This window comes from Spizellomyces punctatus (genome assembly GCF_000182565.1).
Source record: "Spizellomyces punctatus DAOM BR117 chromosome Unknown supercont1.7, whole genome shotgun sequence".
NCBI classification, from domain to species: Eukaryota; Fungi; Chytridiomycota; class Chytridiomycetes; order Spizellomycetales; family Spizellomycetaceae; genus Spizellomyces; species Spizellomyces punctatus.
Window position 1 is genome coordinate 932,138 of NW_015971543.1, and position 18,058 is coordinate 950,195.

The 18,058-nt window shown below is 48.5% G+C and overlaps 7 protein-coding genes across 7 annotated transcripts; 1 reads left to right on the forward strand and 6 right to left on the reverse strand.

Moving 5' to 3' along the window:
• Positions 1-1,290: 1,290 nt before the first annotated feature.
• On the reverse strand, positions 1,291-1,990 carry SPPG_04669 (uncharacterized protein; the record flags this gene model as incomplete). Its single annotated transcript, XM_016752903.1, has 2 exons — positions 1,291-1,836; positions 1,895-1,990. 2 exons carry the CDS (start codon positions 1,988-1,990, stop codon positions 1,291-1,293), a joined length of 642 nt encoding a protein of 213 aa, XP_016608385.1.
• A 196-nt stretch (positions 1,991-2,186) lies between these two features.
• Positions 2,187-3,993, reverse strand: SPPG_04670 (uncharacterized protein; the record flags this gene model as incomplete). The annotated part of the gene is made up of 2 exons (XM_016752904.1): positions 2,187-3,786; positions 3,850-3,993. The coding sequence occupies 2 exons, from the start codon at positions 3,991-3,993 to the stop codon at positions 2,341-2,343; spliced, it is 1,590 nt and encodes a 529-aa protein (XP_016608386.1). The 3' UTR covers positions 2,187-2,340.
• Positions 3,994-4,415: 422 nt separating this feature from the next.
• On the reverse strand, positions 4,416-5,149 carry SPPG_04671 (uncharacterized protein; the record flags this gene model as incomplete). The annotated part of the gene is made up of 4 exons (XM_016752905.1): positions 4,416-4,576; positions 4,634-4,750; positions 4,809-4,950; positions 5,018-5,149. 4 exons carry the CDS (start codon positions 5,147-5,149, stop codon positions 4,416-4,418), a joined length of 552 nt encoding a protein of 183 aa, XP_016608387.1.
• Positions 5,150-5,848: 699 nt separating this feature from the next.
• SPPG_04672 (uncharacterized protein) lies at positions 5,849-9,549 on the forward strand. The gene is made up of 8 exons (XM_016752906.1): positions 5,849-6,780; positions 6,851-6,905; positions 6,968-7,229; positions 7,311-7,495; positions 7,562-7,907; positions 7,973-8,050; positions 8,121-8,293; positions 8,361-9,549. The coding sequence occupies exons 1-8, from the start codon at positions 6,111-6,113 to the stop codon at positions 9,385-9,387; spliced, it is 2,796 nt and encodes a 931-aa protein (XP_016608388.1). The 5' UTR covers positions 5,849-6,110; the 3' UTR covers positions 9,388-9,549.
• Positions 9,474-12,821, reverse strand: SPPG_04673 (uncharacterized protein). Its single transcript, XM_016752907.1, has 13 exons — positions 12,607-12,821; positions 12,440-12,489; positions 12,324-12,369; positions 12,148-12,247; positions 12,029-12,061; positions 11,873-11,965; positions 11,639-11,785; positions 11,488-11,554; positions 11,291-11,425; positions 11,181-11,218; positions 11,029-11,110; positions 10,751-10,948; positions 9,474-10,672 (listed from the first exon to the last, which is right to left on the reverse strand). Exons 1-13 carry the CDS (start codon positions 12,633-12,635, stop codon positions 9,621-9,623), a joined length of 2,070 nt encoding a protein of 689 aa, XP_016608389.1. The 5' UTR covers positions 12,636-12,821; the 3' UTR covers positions 9,474-9,620.
• A 196-nt stretch (positions 12,822-13,017) lies between these two features.
• SPPG_04674 (uncharacterized protein) lies at positions 13,018-15,048 on the reverse strand. The gene is made up of 2 exons (XM_016752908.1): positions 14,437-15,048; positions 13,018-14,370 (listed from the first exon to the last, which is right to left on the reverse strand). The coding sequence occupies exons 1-2, from the start codon at positions 14,637-14,639 to the stop codon at positions 13,539-13,541; spliced, it is 1,035 nt and encodes a 344-aa protein (XP_016608390.1). The 5' UTR covers positions 14,640-15,048; the 3' UTR covers positions 13,018-13,538.
• Positions 15,049-15,284: 236 nt separating this feature from the next.
• SPPG_04675 (uncharacterized protein) lies at positions 15,285-17,987 on the reverse strand. Its single transcript, XM_016752909.1, has 2 exons — positions 17,499-17,987; positions 15,285-17,418 (listed from the first exon to the last, which is right to left on the reverse strand). The coding sequence occupies exons 1-2, from the start codon at positions 17,741-17,743 to the stop codon at positions 15,384-15,386; spliced, it is 2,280 nt and encodes a 759-aa protein (XP_016608391.1). The 5' UTR covers positions 17,744-17,987; the 3' UTR covers positions 15,285-15,383.
• Positions 17,988-18,058: the final 71 nt, after the last annotated feature.

Genomic DNA, 18,058 nt, shown 5'->3' on the forward strand with positions numbered 1-18,058 from the left:
ACTGCTGTTGACGATTAGATAGCGGTTTAAGAGGTTGATTAAAGCAACACCACATTAGCACGTTTCCAGTTGAGGCTGGATGTGATGTTTATTTATGTGTATTTGGATGTGTTGGTCAATGTTATTGATTTCTTGAAGGGGTTTTGTTGGGTATGGATCTAGCGGGAGTCATCTTAAAAGTTACGCAGGAATATGCGTAACCAGCGCCTTTCGTTGCATCATGTCTTTTCAGGACTCGCTTGCTCTTTTGCGTCAGTTTCTTGTGGGTTACTCACAAGTAGCATTAATATATCATATTTAAGTGACATGGGCGAGGCTCGCGCAAGTCCTGCGATGTCACAGTAGAGTTTTTTGCTGTTGAATTGTAGTGTGGTCGTTGAGATGCACAAGTTGATGCTTTATGATATGGGGACATGTACAAGGATTTGACAGTGTGCTTTTACATGCAAGCTTTCGACTCCTGCTCATATCTTGGAGCAAGGCCAAGGAGATTTTGGTTTTTTATTTTCATGGTTGCTGCAGTGAATTTGCCTTCGCAGTCAGTTGACGCTGCCCGCAGTCTCAGGACTGGACATGCCATGTGAAAGTTTACGCAGGCTTATGCAAAGTTTGAAACCTTTTCATGTTGCTACTTCCGTCCAGTTGGAATCAGTTTGATATCTTTGTCGCTAGCTTGTCCCTGTCCATTGGTTAACGTGGAAGCAGGACGCCTTGCAACGCGGATTCACATCCTGCTCCATGTCTCTCGCTCGCTGTTGGAAGAGCGAGGTCGTTTTCATTTTACTTATGTGCGTATTGTCATTTGAAAAGTCTGGTTTGCAAGTCATCCGATCAATATAGCACACTGGTGTCCTTCCTACCCGGGCGGTTCCGCCTCTTGCATCCAAATACCATGGACCTATTATTGCCTACAAAAGTCTTTTTGAGAGTTTATTTTGCATGGTTGTGTTGAGTGTGCTGTCAACGAAGCTTTGCCGACAGCAACCATTTCACAGCATGTATCATGACAATTTCCAGAACATTCCTCCCCCATCACTACATAAACTCTAGCACCTCGATGAAACCCCCTTCGTGTTTTTGGCACGTCTTTTCACACCCGTCTATTGAATCCCGCGTCTGGAACAAGGGCGGGGGACATCCCGACGGGAAAGAGGGAGTGGATAGAAAAACATGTGTTGTCTTGCGTTCATCGTGAGACGACGTGGTCTTTTTTTATCCAACATCATTTCTGGAGCCAGCGCAATTATGCAAACAATTTGGATCTATTCTATTCAAGGTGGTTTATATGTACTAGGATACGGGGTGCATTGAAAGGGCTTTGGAGCGAATGGCGCGGAGGTTGTAGTGAAGGTGTGGTGGCACGGATGGCGGTTTGGAGGGCGGGACGGGGACTGGGGCTGGTGGGTGAGCTGGTGGTGTAAGGTGGATGACCAAAGGTGTGCGGGGACGGGGTGGGTGTGGTTGCTCTAGTTTCTCTGGGTGAGCGTCAGGTGCGTGCGGTTGGGGCGGTGGAGGTTGACTGGACGGTGGTCTCGCAGTCGTAGCAGGTACTGATTTATTCTCAGCAATAGGGGCAGGAAGTGGTGGTGCATGAGACAAGGGCACAATTCTCTTGATTCCCCTCCCGCTCCCTCCTCGCCCCCATCGCCGTCTCTCACCATCCACTACTGCGCCCTCTCTTCTCCGGCGGTGATCATTCCGGATTTCCTCCCGTTTACATGGTGTTCGAATCAACGGCAGATCCTCCCATGTTTCCTCCCGCTCGCGCGGTGTATGAATTAATTGCAGCTCTCCTTGTTTCTTTACAGGAACGTAGGACCGTCCAATGAGGAAACCCTAACTGAATGATTTACATCCTAGCTCGAAAGTGGATCTAAACTTGAGGACAATGTACCTCTTGAAGGTGAGATGTGTCGGTTGGATGGGTGTGCTTGCTGAGCGAGAGCTGGATGAACGCCTCTCTCTTGGGAAGTTGGAGGAAGGGTGTCATGTTGGAGAGACCCCCGCCGGTTTCGCAGCAAAACGCTCGTCGAAAAAGAAACCGTCCTGGAAGCAGATCGACGCGTATGACATAAGCGATCTGAGCTTCTTCCCTTGCCGTCTGTAGTGTTGGATGTTTGTTTATTGATGGCCTCACCTTTTCAACAAGCGGGTTGCTCTAGGATGAATAAAGGAATTGAAAAGAAACGGTGCGCATGGTTTGTATTGCTATATATACGCTTTACAGAATTGCAAAGGGTTTGGCAAAAAGGCGTTCGTGTGATTTGAACGCAACATACACAAGCATCCCAATCATTCCATCCTCGAACAACAAATCGAAACAGGCGAGTCAGTCCCTCCCTACCTAGAAACAGAGACGTTTCCATGCATCACTCCAAACCACTGTTGCGGGAAAAAAATCTCATGATTCCCTCCTCCCTCTCCACATCTCCTCTCAATCTCTTTTACCACCTTGCCGCGAACATGCATAGGAGTCAACACGGTGACGAGATTTGGACACGCCCCTAACACGCTCGCTATCGTCTCATTTGTGATCATTCCACTGGTACCCGTTAAATTCAAATGACGCATCCAAATGTTCTTCCTGCCGTGTTCAGGCTCGATGAACGAGAGGAGACCTCGATGGGTAATGTTTCTGCAATTCGCGATATCCAGGAGGCGAATTTGAGTGCAATGCTTTCCTAAAATCTGCATGGAAAAATCTGTAAGGTCTTTGGCACCGCATACACAGAGTTTATCGACCTCTGCGCCGCGTCCACGGGCAAATGCGAGGATGCCAGAATCCGTAATAGAAGCGCGCGAGAGCGATGCGTTCTTCACGTTCGATTGGGCGAGATGGCAGAGTGTTTCGTCGGTAATCTGGGGGCAGGAATCTAGGATGATGGTAGCTAGTCTTGGACAGGAGGTGAGGATCGATGCGACCGTTGTGTCGGTAATGAGTGTCGACGAGAGGTCCAAGTGTTCCAACAAGATGACCGCCGAGAACAGAATGTGAAGCGAATGGTCTGGGATAGACAACCAAGGGATGCACAGCGTACGGAGTCGAGTGCAAGTTGCCAGAGCCTCTGCAAGTTCAGTCAGATTTTCCGACCAAAATGTCGGAAGCACTCTCGATTGACTCAGATTCAACCTCTCTAGCTTTCCGGCTTGGGTGAGAGCGATGATGCCTTCCACTGTCAACCCCCTCATGTCCACTAGATCCACGACAGACAGCTGGGGACACTTTTCACCCAATACTTCCAAAGCCTCCAAGGGAACCGCACCATGAGATAAATGAACAGCCTGTAACCCGTCCATCATTCCAAAAATGCCTTTTAAAACCCTCCCATATGTTCCATGTAAGTTCCGGAATGCTGTATCGGCGCTCCAAAACAAGCTAAACTTTGATACACGATGACGTCCCTCGACACCACATAAATTCGCATAAAAAGTTACAAGGCCCTTTAGGGAGCCAGTGTAGTGAATTTTGGGATGGTCCCAGAGATATTTGTTTGCTGCAGCGGACCAGATTTTGTTGACGAGAGCTACGTTGGGGAGGCTGGCGAGGGGGAGGTGAGAGAAGATGTGGAAAAGGAGTTCAGGGCTGAGGCGTTGTATCGGGGATGGAGTGTGAGGAGGGCTGTCTTGCAGAAACTCTTCGTCTTCCTCCTCTACTTCTTCATCATCTTCATCTTCCTCATCACTATCTTCATCCATGTATTCTTCCTCCTCCTCCATCATCTGTCCAGAAACCACTGCATGCGGGACCGGAGGCTCATCGAGCACCACCGTAGCAGCTCCCAAAGCCTAAATCATCAAATGCATCAGCTACTACACTATCCCATCCCGTACGCACTAACCAGAACAGACCTTCATCACCCTGCCGCCCTTGACAACAGCTGGTAGCCCAGCCAGAGCCTCTACGCAAACCTTTAGGGCATAACCCAATACGTCCTGGTCCATAATGGTCACCTCGACGCCGTCCGGATTCCATTCGGCGTTATCGGACTGCATTTTGTAAAGAAATATCACAAAAATAATGAAAAGGATGACATTGGCGAGTTGGAGATTGGACAAGCTTTTGGGGCATTTGACAGTCAAGTCTAACTGCTTTTGACAGATGGATGAGTCAGGGATGTCGATGGCTCCTGCTACGTGGAAGCTTTTTTCTGGCTTTGGCCCGTGATTCAGATGAAGGCTTAAAAGGGTGACAATATAGTTGGGAAATATGACAACGAGTCTGTACGTATCGCTACCCACGGGCATATTGCAAACGAATCTTTTACATTTATGTGATCAAAACGTGTTGACGCTGATACCAGTCAGCTTGCCGGACTGACGGATGCACGAACTGTAGCGGGCATGTTCATGACAGACTACTGCCCTCAAAAGAGCAAAAAACTATAAAACTAATGAAATTGCCATAAAGTGGTGGTCTATACACCAATGACCGTCTTTTGGTCCAGTCTCCGCATGGGCGGGAGTCGAGGAGGTATCGGTCGTATCAGAGCACGGAGGGATGCGGATCGGGTTTTGCGGATGGGACGTTGGTGCTGCTGTTGATGATGTCGTTGGTGAGGTGGCAGTGGCGATGAGCCTATTTGTTCTTATGAATAAAAAACTTTATGTTGAACGATGAGGGTACCTAACACACCTTGATGCACCCTCTCAAATGTCAGCACCTGCGTGACATATTCCACGCCCGGTGAAAAATCCATTGAGCGTGGTATGCCCTCTGCATACGGATCGTTTCCGCCTCCATCCCCGTAATCTACAATGACACCAAACTCTGTCATTGGACATTCCTTGGAGAAGAACAAGAGACATACCTATCCCGGTATTATCCACAGGACGTCGCAGCACCGTAAAAATCCTCCGAATCCGAACCGTTCCACCAACACAGAGTGTGTCAAGACATCGAAACGTGCGGTCAGAAAGGAAGGAAGAGAGGTCTAGGCAAAGGTTGATCCACTTTTATCTCGTTTCAGAGGGGCCATCGTGTCCCGTAGCTAATTCTCATAGGGAACAGAAGGCTTACCTTGCCGCGAACAAGATGCGGAAAAGGTAGCGTCATGTGGAGGGCGGTGATTTTGGTTGTTTTCGCCGTGGTGGAGAGGAAAAATCGTTTGTGGGCATTGGAAAGATCTGTGATGCTGTCATGAATTGTCATTTTACCCTGTCTTTTATTGCCGAAAAAAGAAGGCGGATGTGGGGGACTCACCAGAATTCAACGGAAAAGGGCTGTCCGTTTGACAAAAAGATTTGCAGGACGAGAAAGGGTTGGAGGAGGTAGGCTATCCCATCGATTGTAGTAATTGGCCATCTTTCACAAAGACCCAGAAATAAGCATACGTGAATATAATTACCACTTTGCTTTGGATCTTTTGGAATTGAAATCTGTCCCGTTTTCTCGCAATGGTAACAAAAACCCTATCTTTTTATCAAACATCTCATTCCTTGATGATCTTTTAAAAACAAGCGTCTCTACCTTTATGGACGGATCGTAGGTACGTCTTATAAACGATTTGGAGTGGAATGCGCAATGCATGAGGGTGTTGGCGCTGCCTTGGGCGGAGAGGATATCAAAGGAGGGACCGCCCTTTTGTGTGTATGATGTGATGTGCAGAGTGAGCCAGGCGGGAGACAGACAAGGAGAGCGAAGGTATGTCTTGATTACCTGGAAGGCGCTTTTAAACATTCTGCAGACGATGCAATGCAATCCTTCTTGGGGCCCGCTACGATGACAAAAAATCCCATTCAAAGAAGAAGACGAAGACGAAGAAGAAGAAGAAGTAAGTTCCGCTTCGACTTACGCGCGTTTTGGATGTCGTCAGCGTTCATTTTGACCTGATTTGGGGGTTCAAAAAACGAAGCGAATCTCGTCTTTTTGTGTTTTTTTAGAACACTTGCAGCAGATTTCATCTCTTTTGGAAGGAGGAGGGGGGGAAGGGATCTCGCAAAACAAACGGCAACGAAATAAGTTTTTGTGAAGAGCATCGGAGGTCATGCCTTTGTTTGGCGGGTAGCTTCTTCAATTGAAACATACTCTGGGCAAATTGGCACACACTCGTACGTTTTTCCTTTTGGTATCTCAACCGGAGAGAGACTTGGCCAACGACAACACAAACAGGATGGAAACCGTCGACGGCGACGGCATGTCTCAACCACCCACAACCCCCGACGACACAGGCGATCCATCACCACCACCGCGTCCTAAAATTGAACGTCGGAAAACTTACATTCGAACTGATTCTGCTCCATGCGACCTGTCCGACCCTACAATGACTTCAGACCCAGCGTCCCTCCCCATACCCCCGGTAGAAACACTACAGCGCTCCCGGACGCCGCCGTCCCTCTTATCCGCGCGCCCATCGTTGATCGACACGCCCGATACAAGGTCATTGTTTCCGTCTTCTGCCGGAGCGTTTGTCGGTTCGTTGCCCATGTTGGTTAAGGATGAACCTGATGAGGGATTCGAGGAGGTTGGATTGAACGATGAAGGGAGTTCGTCATATAGTACTGCTTCAGAAGGATGTACAGTCGACGATCGACGCAAGGAAACTGGAGAACAGAGTTTGAAATCAGATACCCCAATGCCGCGTCCACCGCCGCCGCCCTTGGACGCCCCATCGACAACGACACTCACGCCGCTCATTTCCCCCCACCACTCCTTTCTCCTGACACGATCAGGACCGTTCTCGCCCGCGCTGGACGACGGGCTGCTGAACTTGGATTTGAAACGCTTTTGGGAATGGGTTCTATGTTTCTGTGTGGTGAACTTCGATTTAGAACTAGGGCAAGGTGGGCCCCGTTTGCTTGATTGGCTGCCTTTCTGTATTCGTATTGATGAATATGGGTCTCTTTCCGGTAGCACTCGAGTGTGTTTATCCTCCGATAGACTTTACGGAATCCGAGCGGAAAAACATGTATGTTACGTCTCCTCTATATGCCAGCAAGCACACCCCGCTAACTCATATTATTGCCACAGCTCCTTTTCCGCCTTTCCAGACTCCAACTCGGCCTCTCATGTCGGTGACAGCACGTTTACCTTCCGCATGCGAGCGGGACATTTTACCACGGAGCTTTATCAAAAGCAGCAGCCCCCTCCGCTGGCGATGCCGACCGCATTGAGTGGGACGACCGGGCTGCATCCGGGTGCCGGGTTGCCTGTAGATACAGATGGGTTTTCTTATGGGTACGTTTTTTTTCGGCAGCAAAAGGACACGGAGATTCGGAGAGGCTACTTTCAGGTTGGTCTTTAGATCACTATTGAATGGATGCGATGAAAGCAAGTGGTACTAATGGCGCACCTTGATCCCAATCGTCCACAGAAATCTCTAGTGATTCTGACACCCCACCCGTGGCCGGGTCTTTTCGTTCATCTCATCAGTGAGCTGGGTCCGCGGTACATGGATGCACTCGTTGAGGATCGCCAAAAAGCTGGGTCCGACCTTTCGGTTACGTCTTCTGCTGCCAAGACACTGTTGGAGACGGCGAGTTTTAGTATTGCTGCATGGTGCGTTTGTTACTACCTTCACTCTAGCTGCCGTTCTGGACAAGCAAGATTAAAAGTTTGTTATAGGCCGTCACCACCCTCTTCCCTCTCTCCCGAGGTTGCATATTATCCAATATCGTTAACCCTCCCATTCCTCGGCGAGGCTACACGGTACTCCTTTCCCCCCACTGCACGCTTTGCCCAACTTTTTGAATCACCAAAACCGCATACAACGGAAGCACCCCCATCCCCCGACTGGCAAACTGCCGTTATATGTACGCCTGGAAAGTTGTATGAGCTCTTTGCGGGCTCTTTGGAGCTGTTGTGGGTGTGTTGGGAGTTGATGGTCGTTGGGCAGAGTTTGCTGGTTGTAGCGGAGAGCCCAAAAGCTTGCAGTGAAATTGTGTGGGGCTTGGTAGAGCTGATTAAACCGGTAGGTTATTTTGAAGATTCGGACTTTTTGTGACGGTCTGTTGTTTAACTAACGAGATATGATAGATACCCTTTGGAGGAGACTATCGCCCTTATTTCACAATACAGGATTCGGATTTTAAGGGAATTGCTAATCGTCAGCGGGTAGGTGAATTAGAACAGTAGGTGAGTTAGAAATGACTATCAAGCATGAGCTCATATTCTTTTGATGTAGTTGCCTACAACCGCTACGGTCATTGGTGTTACAAATCCGGTCTTCACCAAGGTACTAGAGCATTGGCCCAATGTCATACGAGCAGCGCGTGTCTCCCATCCGAAAATGAGCAGTGATGGTAGTACTCAGGGGAAGAGTGGGGGGCTTACACCCAAGCCTGAAATGTGGAGTCCGTGAGTACTTTTTGTGGACGGGGAGATGAATTTCGTGGATTGTCGATGACTGACAAACGTTCTCTAGGACACTCCCACGGGCCCAATCACCATCCCCAACTGTAGGCAGGCCAAAAAATACCCCCAATAACTCCCCGAAAAAACCTTCTATCCTCACGTTTTCCAAAACACCCAAACCAACCCCATCCAAAGACATTGCATCACCAACCTGCGGCGTATCTGATGCCGTGGTCGTCGAAAGTATAACGTGCAAGCACAAGCCATATCTCTCCAAAGACCGCAAACTGATCAAGGAAGTCGTAGAGGCTGCGATTAGGGGCAAACCTGTTCATATCCTTGATAACATGCTCCGCCGGCACTTCATCGATTTAACTGAACGCTTTATCCAACCCCTCAATCGTCACTTTGAGTCCCTCATCGTTGGAAACCCTCTCCACATGACCCTCTCCAATCTCCGTACCCGTCCCGAGATCAAACCCTTCAAACAGGACACGTTCCTACGCACAGTAGAACAGCAAGCAGGGTCAACGAATCTTCCCGTCAATTGCAAGCGCCCATTAAGTGATCTCTACCGGGCGTTCCTATTGTCTGTCAACTTTGCTGCATGGCTCCAATCGCGAACGGAAGAAGTGTATCGCGAATGGCGACGAAGGTATTTGGATGTTTTGTGTGAGGAGGATGTGGCGTCATGGGCTATAGAAAGGTTGAATGGAACTGCTCCGAATCGGCTAAGACGACGGGGGAGTACGGGAGATGTAGAATGTGTGGATTTGTTGTTGAGGATTCGGGATGAAGTTGTAAAGTATTCTCCGTATTTTGCTGATGCGCATGTACCGCAGAAACATGTCCATACCGCCCAGCACCATCACGCGCATATGGATTTGGCATCAAGTCATGGTGGGTGGGCTCATAGTCTGTGTGCTGCCGCGCCAGGTCCTTCTTCTCCCGGTCCGGTTGGTGTTATGGGGGGCGTAGTACCAACGAGAGAGCAGTACATAAAGTTGAAGAGGCAGTTGGAGGTGTTGGTTGGGGTGTTGCCGGAGGGGCTGAGGGGGGCTGTTGTGGTTAGCGGACGGAGAGGCGGCGGTGGTTAATAGATTTTCTGTTGCTATTTTGCCAGATGCATGAGTTGCTTTCAGTGGGTTGTATCGGCCATTTTCCTTTTTTTTTTACTTTCAGGCAGGTTTATAAACTATACTTTATAGACGCAGGCTCGTATGGTATTTGCATTGTACATGTTACAAAATAAAAAAAAGGGATGGGTTTTACATTTGATCTGATTTTTTTGAAATCGTTGCGATCTCAACAGGGCGATTTTTTTTTGGTTTTAAATATCCCCTACCACCTCCAACACTGGCCCATCTGAAGAAGTACCATTCGAGTTTGAGTTCGAGCTCAAATCTAATCCGGATTGGGCAACCTCCATAACATCCAAAATCAGCACTGCAAGCGCGGCGACCATAGTAAGAACCAACGCAGCGGCTGCAATCCACGATGGATGCACCCTTCTCGACATCCAATATGGTATCGCGCGGAATTGTCCCATCTCACCCGTTTTATCTTCTACATATGCTGGAGCGGCCATCATGGCTTTGGAATTCGCTTCCACGTCGTCATCCATGTCCGTTACTGGATGGATTTTGTTCATGTTGGCTCCAGGCATCAGCATGACGCTTAGACGACGGGCTCCCTCGCTGGGAGGTGCCAACCCTCCAGCACCTGGAACAGCCAATCCACCCCCTAAATTCGTCATACTCCTTGAATTTGTTAAACTTGTTCGACGGGAGGTGGCATTGCTGTTCATCTTGCTCGTGGTTTTGTTCATTCGTCTCCGTGACCCGCCTCCACCTGGTCCGAGCATTTGTCTCATGAGTTGCTTGGCAGATTGTCCAGAGGCGGTTGAGAGTTGTGCGACGGATTGGCCGTATCGGGGTCCACCAAAGTATTGGGACTGCTGGGCGCTCGTCCCTGACGAGGATCCACCGGCAGTGCTTGGCTGTCCAGGGGCACCTTGACCTACAGCCAAGGAAGCCTGGGACCCGGCCGTAGCAGCTGGTGCAAAAGGATTATAGCGCTGTACACCCAGCCGGTTCAAGTCCGCATACGGTAAATGATAGACATAATCAAAGTCGTCGTCGTCGTCTTTCCATTTCTTAATCCCGGCGTCAATGTCCAAGAACTCGAGTTCGTCTAATACGGATTGTTGCATGACGAGATTCCGTTTAGGGAGGTAGAGGTAGACCAGGAAGGGAGCTGCAAAGTTGCATAGGGATTGGAATATGAGGGAACTCCAGTTGGAAAAGTATGTGATCCATGCGCCGGTTTGGAAGGGGAGGGCGGCGATAAAGGGGAAAGCAGCGGCCCAGAAAGATGCCCAGGCTGCAATTCCGTGAATTCCAGAATATTATTAATGACAAAGTTTGAAAAGTTTGAACGGTTAAACGACTTACTACTTACACCCGGTACATAATCGACTTGTCACCAAGTTCAGTTTTACAATAATGATTGAGACGGGGATCGAAGTCAGCAGTACCAAAACCGGGTACGTGACGTTAATGGCCTGATTGACGCCCTTGCCCGCAGCAGAGACATGATCATTGGAGGCAATGGCTTGAATAAGATTTGAATCCGATGGCATCGGGAAGGCGGCGCCGCCTTTTGGGTTAGAAAAAAAAAAAATAGGTTGGTGAGCAAGTGAATTGGTTCTGACCTAGGTGGAGGATGTTGGAACGTACCAAAGATACCAATGATGAGGTACATCGCAGTAGCCATCCATGTCGACCACCAGACCGTTTTGGCGATGGGCACCGATTTGTGCTAATGGGGAAGCAACATTTTTGTTACTCGTTTCTCTCGCAACCTCTCCACCATGCGAACACCAACTCACCTTGGTGTTCATCCAACTCGGCACTGTATTCGCCAAAGCTTAAACCCAGCCAGACATCATCAGCATACCATGCACCCATCACGACCAACCAAGACGCATCAGCAACTCACTATAATTGAACATGACCGTCCCAATCACCCCAGTTAGATTCGACCCAAATGTCTGCATCCCTGCTGAACCGAGTCCAACAGCAAAGGCCATGATGACCCACACCAGAATGACAAAGACGAGGTATACAAGCGAAACTGTTTACGAGCGTCAGTTTCTTTCGGAAAACAATGCTGGAATTGCAAGTGTGACCACATACATAATTGAACAATGAGATTATCGTTTAGGTTGAGGGTAATCAATGGGATGACGAGGACAAGGAGAACCTAGGGTGAAGCAAAAATGACGAGAGTAAGCTCACTGGCTCCGAGACTCCCAAACAAACCCAACTAAAACAGCAAACGACATACCAAGAACCCCGCCGTACATAACATGTAGTTATCCCCAAAAGGTGAATTCGAATTCGTTTGCTCGGACGCACAGATGAATCCAGACAAGGGCGAAATCCCAAACCCGCAGGTCCGTCCAAAGATTGTAATCAAAAACGCATCAAATGTCTAAAAAATCAAGGACGAGTTCAATGTCCGGTTTTTGTTTGTATCGATATTCTTTTTGCATATTTCGGGTTTCCCCCCGTTCTTTACCTGAGCAGCCGATATAATGGACGCAATGTTGAAACTTTGGAGTGATCCGTAAAGGATAATGTGCATAACATAGTACCATTTCCGTCCATAAAACTAAGATTCCATCCCATTTTAGTTTGATGCAAACGACCACAAAGTCTCATCCATAGGACTTGCCTGATGAACCAACACTGTCAACTCGACATTTCTCTGCAAAAAAAGAAACGTTCAAGCGTTTGTGAATTCTGTTGCATTCCCAAAAAGAATCCCTTCAACAGATCTCCATTTTCACTCACCTGGAACTTTTCATTTCCAGGGAAATATGTCATGCTCTCAATCAAAAACAGGCATCCAAGGGCGGACAGGAAGGCAATGATGATGAAGCATAACGTTGGCCTACACGGAGAATTTCGTCGGGTTGTGAGTTTTTTTTCAACCCGTTCCCACAGACAAGACGAACGTCGAAACGTACAAAAGCCATCCAGCCTGTTGAAACAAGAGTGGGATTGTGATGATGCCTTGAGGGATTTGGGCAACGGATTGATCAGTGATGTAGCAAAACAAGAGGTTGGGAGGTGGTCGTTTTACCTGGTCCAGTGATGCTGCTGACGAGCAGACTGATTCCGCCGACAAACCCTCTGCAAAGTGTTGAGAAAGGTGAGCAATCAAGAGTCTCCGTTTACGCCTTGCTTGCCCTTTGGCCGACAAGTCCTGCCAAGCAGTCCACTCCCCACTCCTGCAAACAAACTACTCACGCATTTTTTTTATAATCCCCTTCACCCATTGCTCAATGAATAAATCACCAGAGACTCTCGGGCACGATGAACAAGGAAAAAGAAAAACTCGTCGATCGCTTTAGATCTGGTAAATGGTTTTATCGGATTGGAAGATTCCTCTCCGCCCTTCTGTTTCGGACAGTTCCCATATAAAATATCGTACGCAACCCTCAACGTGCCCATCTCTAAAAAGGTTGACCCTCAAATCGCATTTTTAACAAACGGGGCCAAAAAACAACGCGCCCAAAGTGGCCTTGGATTTGAGGGCGTTTTGGGGGGACATTTCCAGCTTTGATTCAAGTCCTTCTCCTGGACAAACGACTCCCAAAAGGAATACGCAACGGATGGCAGATATCAGAAAATAAAACACAGCAATAAAAAGAAAAACAATCACTCATTGAATAACAATATATATTTCCCTCCAAACACCACAAATTCCCACTGTTACAAACATTTAGCGATATCGCTAACACACACACACGCAGACACAAAGCACACACAAATTTCGCGCATTATATTGGCAATCCATCAAATCACCAATGATTTCCAACCATTTTTCCCTCGCACACATAGCTACGCTCGAGTCCACGCCAGTTCAGATAACCGGCCAACTGCTCCCAAAACAAGAAAGGGCAGGGTCTCAAAACGAAAATACTACTAGTACGAGAGTAAACCATACGGATAAAGTCACAAAAAAAGCAAAAAAGCAAAAACGATTTAAGTGGGCCGACGACGTTTTTTTTTGTTGAGGCTCTCTAGAGATGGTGGGCATTTCATGCGAGACCCCCCGCCATGGTGGGCGGGGTCCACAACATCTCTCGACCCCAACTGTAGGGTGTTGAGAATTCATGCGGACCAACTCCCCGTAAGAGGACCCCGATACCGATAACGAATCAGTAGGCATTTGACGATTATTTCCCTTCGAGAGGGTCTGTGCAACCAGACGTTTTCATGTGCCGTCGAAGGGCATCGCTACGCGAGAACCGCTTGCCACAACCCAAGGCAGGGCAACTGTGCTGCTTCGTTTCGTTATGCACACTTCCATGACGCGCGAGATCGCTTGCTTTCAAGAAAGCTTTCCCGCAAATATCGCAAGAAAATGGTCTCTCCCGATTCGGGTCGTGAATCTTCAAATGAGTTTCAAGGTTGAACCGTCTGGTAAAGTCGCGATTGCAACCGTCAATGGGACAAGTATATTTCTTCGTGACACGTCGTCGAGCTTCGCGAGCTTTAGACTCTGCGCCGAGTGGAGAGGCAAGTTCTGTTGCTTCCGGACTGTTGGTGCAGGAACCGTCAGCACTAGCCTTCTTTTGCGCAGCAAGCTGAATTAATGCAGACAAAAGGTCCACAGAAAGTGTAACAGTTCCCGAAGAGGTGCTCTGGGGAATTGGCGCTTGAGGCTGCTGTTCAGGGTCAAAAACAGATGGCTCCGCAAGGATTTCAGGCAAAGGTGAAAAGAAAGAGTCTTCAGCAACGGGAGGGAAAAATTCAGAGGTAGGGTCAAAAAGAGGTGCGTCTAGGAGAGCAAAGGATTCGTCTGCAGAGGGCGGATAGATGCTCGGATCGGTTGATGACGCGTACAAGTTTGTTTCGTCAAAGCGAAGGAGTTGATCAAGAAGAGAGGAATCAGAGGCGCCAGAATCTTTGGGAGCAGCAGTAGGACTGTTCTCAAAGTTTGTCGAAGGAGTAAGAGCCGGGGTAGGGTAACAGTACGGTACAGCAAATTGGCCTTGTGTTTCAAAACTAAAAAAGTGCGAATTCGCATTAAGCGCAACATTTCGCACATTCTCACGACACACATCAACGCACCCAAATTGCAAATCAGAATAATTAGAGTCCTTTAGAACCGAATGGGCTTGAAGCCCGTCGGGGGGAAGGTCTTGCAGATAGCGGCCATTGTTGTAAAACGAATCTTGTTCAGAATAATCAGGAAATAGTGTACCGGGGTTGGGGTTGTCATCAAAGAGAACACAGTCGGCAAAGGATGAAGTGTTGGAAGGCGCAAAGGTCATAACAAGGTGTGTTGAGGAACGGAGGTGATTGATTGCGGGTTCGATGCCCGACAACGAGGTTGTTTTTCTTGTTATTGAGTAAAGAGGAACAGGAAAATATTCTACGAAAAACGACAAGGAGACCAAAACACACAAGACAGAGGAAGAGTACGAGTTGCAAGAAGAAACACGCGCTGCGCGAATTCAAAAAGCACTGGAGCAACACGAAAAACTCAACACACTCAATGGGGGTCTCTTTTTACACAAAAAAAAGAACAGACTCCTCAAGTAGTTACTACCTTTTGCTTTCGTCCGTAGCAAAAGTCAAGTAGCAACTGCAACCAACTCCCAAAACGGACCGCTTTCGTGAAAGTCGGCCGAAGATGAAAGATGGAAGGTGTCGGATGGAGTGAACGTGGGGAAGAAAGCGAAATCGACGACGACGACGAGTTTAAATTCCAAGCGGGAGCGGCTCAATACGGGAAGCTGGAACGACGTCTGATTGGTCAGTTTCGATGACGTCGACAGTTTCGTGGAATAAAAAACCAAAAAAAGTTGATTTAGCCACAAATGGAACATGGATTACACAGCCACCTCGTCATGTCCGAACGTGTTGTGGCTTCTTGTTTGGCAGTCCAGACGTCGGGGGGAACGAATTGATAAAGATATGCCTTTAAAAAAAGTGTATAATAAACTGTCAAGAATATAAAAAAAATCTACTATCCTACACAAGAATAATTAAAGCAAGGATCATCGCCCTCATCTTTAGTAAACAAACCCAGCAACCCTCGCTACCCGTCTCACTTCTCTCTCCCAAACACTGTAAGGTGAAAAGACATCCTCACTCCACGGATCGTCGAAATGCATCACCTTGCCCCATCGAACTCCATCCCCCATTCCGCAATCCACAACACATTCTCTTAGCCGCTTGGCCGCATCCACGAGGGCTTGCATTCCTTGGGCGCTACACGTCACCCCGGCCATATCCACCCGTTCCAGCATGGGACAGAGTTGTGGGAGGGCGGATATCGTTGCGTCGCTCAGTTGATGGCATCCAGATAGACCCAGAGAAACAAGTCGATAAGCGTCACTCAACGCTTGAGCGATCGCATCTTCAGAAAGTTCCGTTTGCATGTACAATTCCAATCGTTTGATATTCATCAAGCAAGGTGCAAGTTCCAAAAATATTGAATCCGATAGATGTGCAAGCGCATGATCCGGTCGGGCAAGATTGAGTGCTGTTACGTTGCGATTAAAGGACAAGAGAGCTCGAACAGAACGGGCTGTCAGGTGAGGGCCACCCATAAGTCCAACTAGACTGACCGTTCGGAGATTACGAAGGTGTGGAGCCAGTCCAAGAAGTCCGCGATCTGTTATATGCACCACACTCCCAACAGCGCCGGTTGCATCTCGCCAATCGTTTTCCATATACAACGTCTCAAGATTCGGCGCATGTCGCCCAATGCACAACAACAAGTCATCAGATAACCAACACCCATCGATCAACAGTGTCCGCAAGCTAGGGAGTGCTTCAAGATTGATGGAACTTCGTCGTGGCGGCTGTCGAATATTCCGCAACGTAATACACTGCAACTGCCGACACCGATTCCACACATCCACCACCAGCCCCATCGTGAGATCCGTTCCACAATCATCGATACGTATTGCTCGGAGATTTCGACAATGGGTTGCGAGAGATCCAACAAAGGCCTCTTCATTTGCAGGTAATGGTACACGCCACAAACTTAGAGATTGCAGGAAGGGTATACAGGAGAACAGTGCTTCAAAGTCTGCTGCTCGTGGAGGATCGAACGTATCGTTGTCATCGGCAGAAGCAAAGCTAATGTGAAGGTTGGAGAGGAGGGGACAAGTTTGACAAAGTCGCAAAAAATCGCGCCATGCAGACGGATGAATGGTATCAGCGACAAGTGAGCGAAGGGAGGGAAATCTATCGGGTAATCTTTGCAAGAGGCGGTAAGACTGTGCATCGGGGTCTCGTGTTCGGTGTAGCTCAAGGGAATGAAGTTCGGTGGTATGGTGGCAAGCGACCGAGAGCAGTGATAGATCCGCATCTGTACATGCCACGCTAAGAACACGTACAAGGGCGCTGCATTCACGCTTGTTATACTTGCTCGTTGCAGAACCAAGCACAAACCGACCAAATCTTGCCGGTTGATCTGCCATATAAATCCGCTTCCACAACACCGCATTGGCGGGCTGATTCCAATTGCGTGCCACCAAAGAGCATGAAAATAGGGTCCGAACCGCTTTGGAAGGAACATACCCTATGTTCCCACCATTGTAACAGACAAAGTTGAACATTCTCAACAAGATTTCAGCAGGCAGTCGAGGTATATATCTTCGTTGAAGAGACGACCCGTCACTAGGCGTCTCTGTCGCTTCGTTTGCAACCGCCTCCAGTTTCCTAACTTTCTCAGCAGCCTCCTCATCCGCCTTATTATTCAACGCATCAATATAATCCAATCCAAGTTGGCAAGCCAACATTGCTCGTCGGACCTCAGGAGTATGAGCACTTGGATCGATCGAATGAAACCCTTGTGAACAAGACTGGAGCAAGGACCGGAAAAATCGATGAGACCCCTCTGCGGACGTTTCTCCATTTGCAGATTCTATTTCGTCGTCCTCTGCTTGTGCAGCCATTTCCCATTCGATAGAGCCCGTATCGTCTTGCGTCGGTTCCAAATCGGTTCCCATTGTGTTCCACGCTGCAGGGTCGCCGTTGTCAACTGTCATCTCATTTGACTCTTGCCATATGCTGCTGGATCCCTGTCCGGCGGATCTATATCGTAATTTCAACACAAATACTCAATGTCTAAAACGTGGGGTTCGCCAACTTGCGACTTTTAGTATATTGTTTACCTTCTAACCTGCTCCCACCCATTCATCGCACTCTCATATTCTCTATTCCACCCGCCCGTTCCAGATTGCCACCACAAGCCCGTTGTCCTTCCAAAGCCCTTGTCGAGTGAACTCGCCCTCGCCCACTCTGTTACCCGCCCTGCTTGAGAGCGATCAGAGTCGCCACTAGCAGGAGACGGCGTCCAACTGTTGGGATAAAATGCAGAAGAAGAGGCAGCAGCAGCGCTAGGTGGGACGTTATGCATCAATGATCACGACCACGGAACTCTTGGGATGCTTAGACTCGCGCTGTGTCTTATGTGATCTCAAAAGTACTTTTCTGCTATGGTATTGTGTTGATTGCCTGGACTTGTGATAGCAACCGAGGTATCAAGAAGATAAAAAGCACTGCAAACGGCAATATGCTGAAGCGATGCCTACAAAAGGGGTTGGACGGTAGCCGTGGAAAGATGGGGTGCATGGCAATTCTGCCCCCCACGCAAACTCGTCGTCTGATCGCCTTGATCAAGGACGGGGCAATTCGGGTTTAAGCCACACCAATCACGTCAGCATTTTCTGGT

Bases quoted from the DNA above. Each gene is read 5' to 3' on its own strand.
- SPPG_04672 (XM_016752906.1), top strand. From the start codon at position 6,111: ATGGAAACCGTCGACGGCGACGGCATGTCTCAACCACCCACAACCCCC. The intron at 8,051-8,120 runs GTAGGTGAATTA...CTTTTGATGTAG, and splicing joins GAATTGCTAATCGTCAGCGG to TTGCCTACAACCGCTACGGT. The intron at 8,294-8,360 runs GTGAGTACTTTT...AACGTTCTCTAG, and splicing joins AAGCCTGAAATGTGGAGTCC to GACACTCCCACGGGCCCAAT.
- SPPG_04673 (XM_016752907.1), bottom strand. From the start codon at position 12,635: ATGGGTGAAGGGGATTATAAAAAAAATGC. The intron at 11,426-11,487 runs GTATGTGGTCAC...GCTCGTAAACAG, and splicing joins TAATCTCATTGTTCAATTAT to TTTCGCTTGTATACCTCGTC. The intron at 11,219-11,290 runs GTGAGTTGCTGA...GCTGGGTTTAAG, and splicing joins GACGGTCATGTTCAATTATA to CTTTGGCGAATACAGTGCCG.
- SPPG_04674 (XM_016752908.1), bottom strand. From the start codon at position 14,639: ATGACCTTTGCGCCTTCCAACACTTCATCCTTTGCCGACTGTGTTCTC. The intron at 14,371-14,436 runs GTGCGTTGATGT...GCACTTTTTTAG, and splicing joins TATTCTGATTTGCAATTTGG to TTTTGAAACACAAGGCCAAT.
- SPPG_04675 (XM_016752909.1), bottom strand. From the start codon at position 17,743: ATGCATAACGTCCCACCTAGCGCTGCTGCTGCCTCTTCTTCTGCATTT. The intron at 17,419-17,498 runs GTAAACAATATA...ATTACGATATAG, and splicing joins GGGTGGGAGCAGGTTAGAAG to ATCCGCCGGACAGGGATCCA.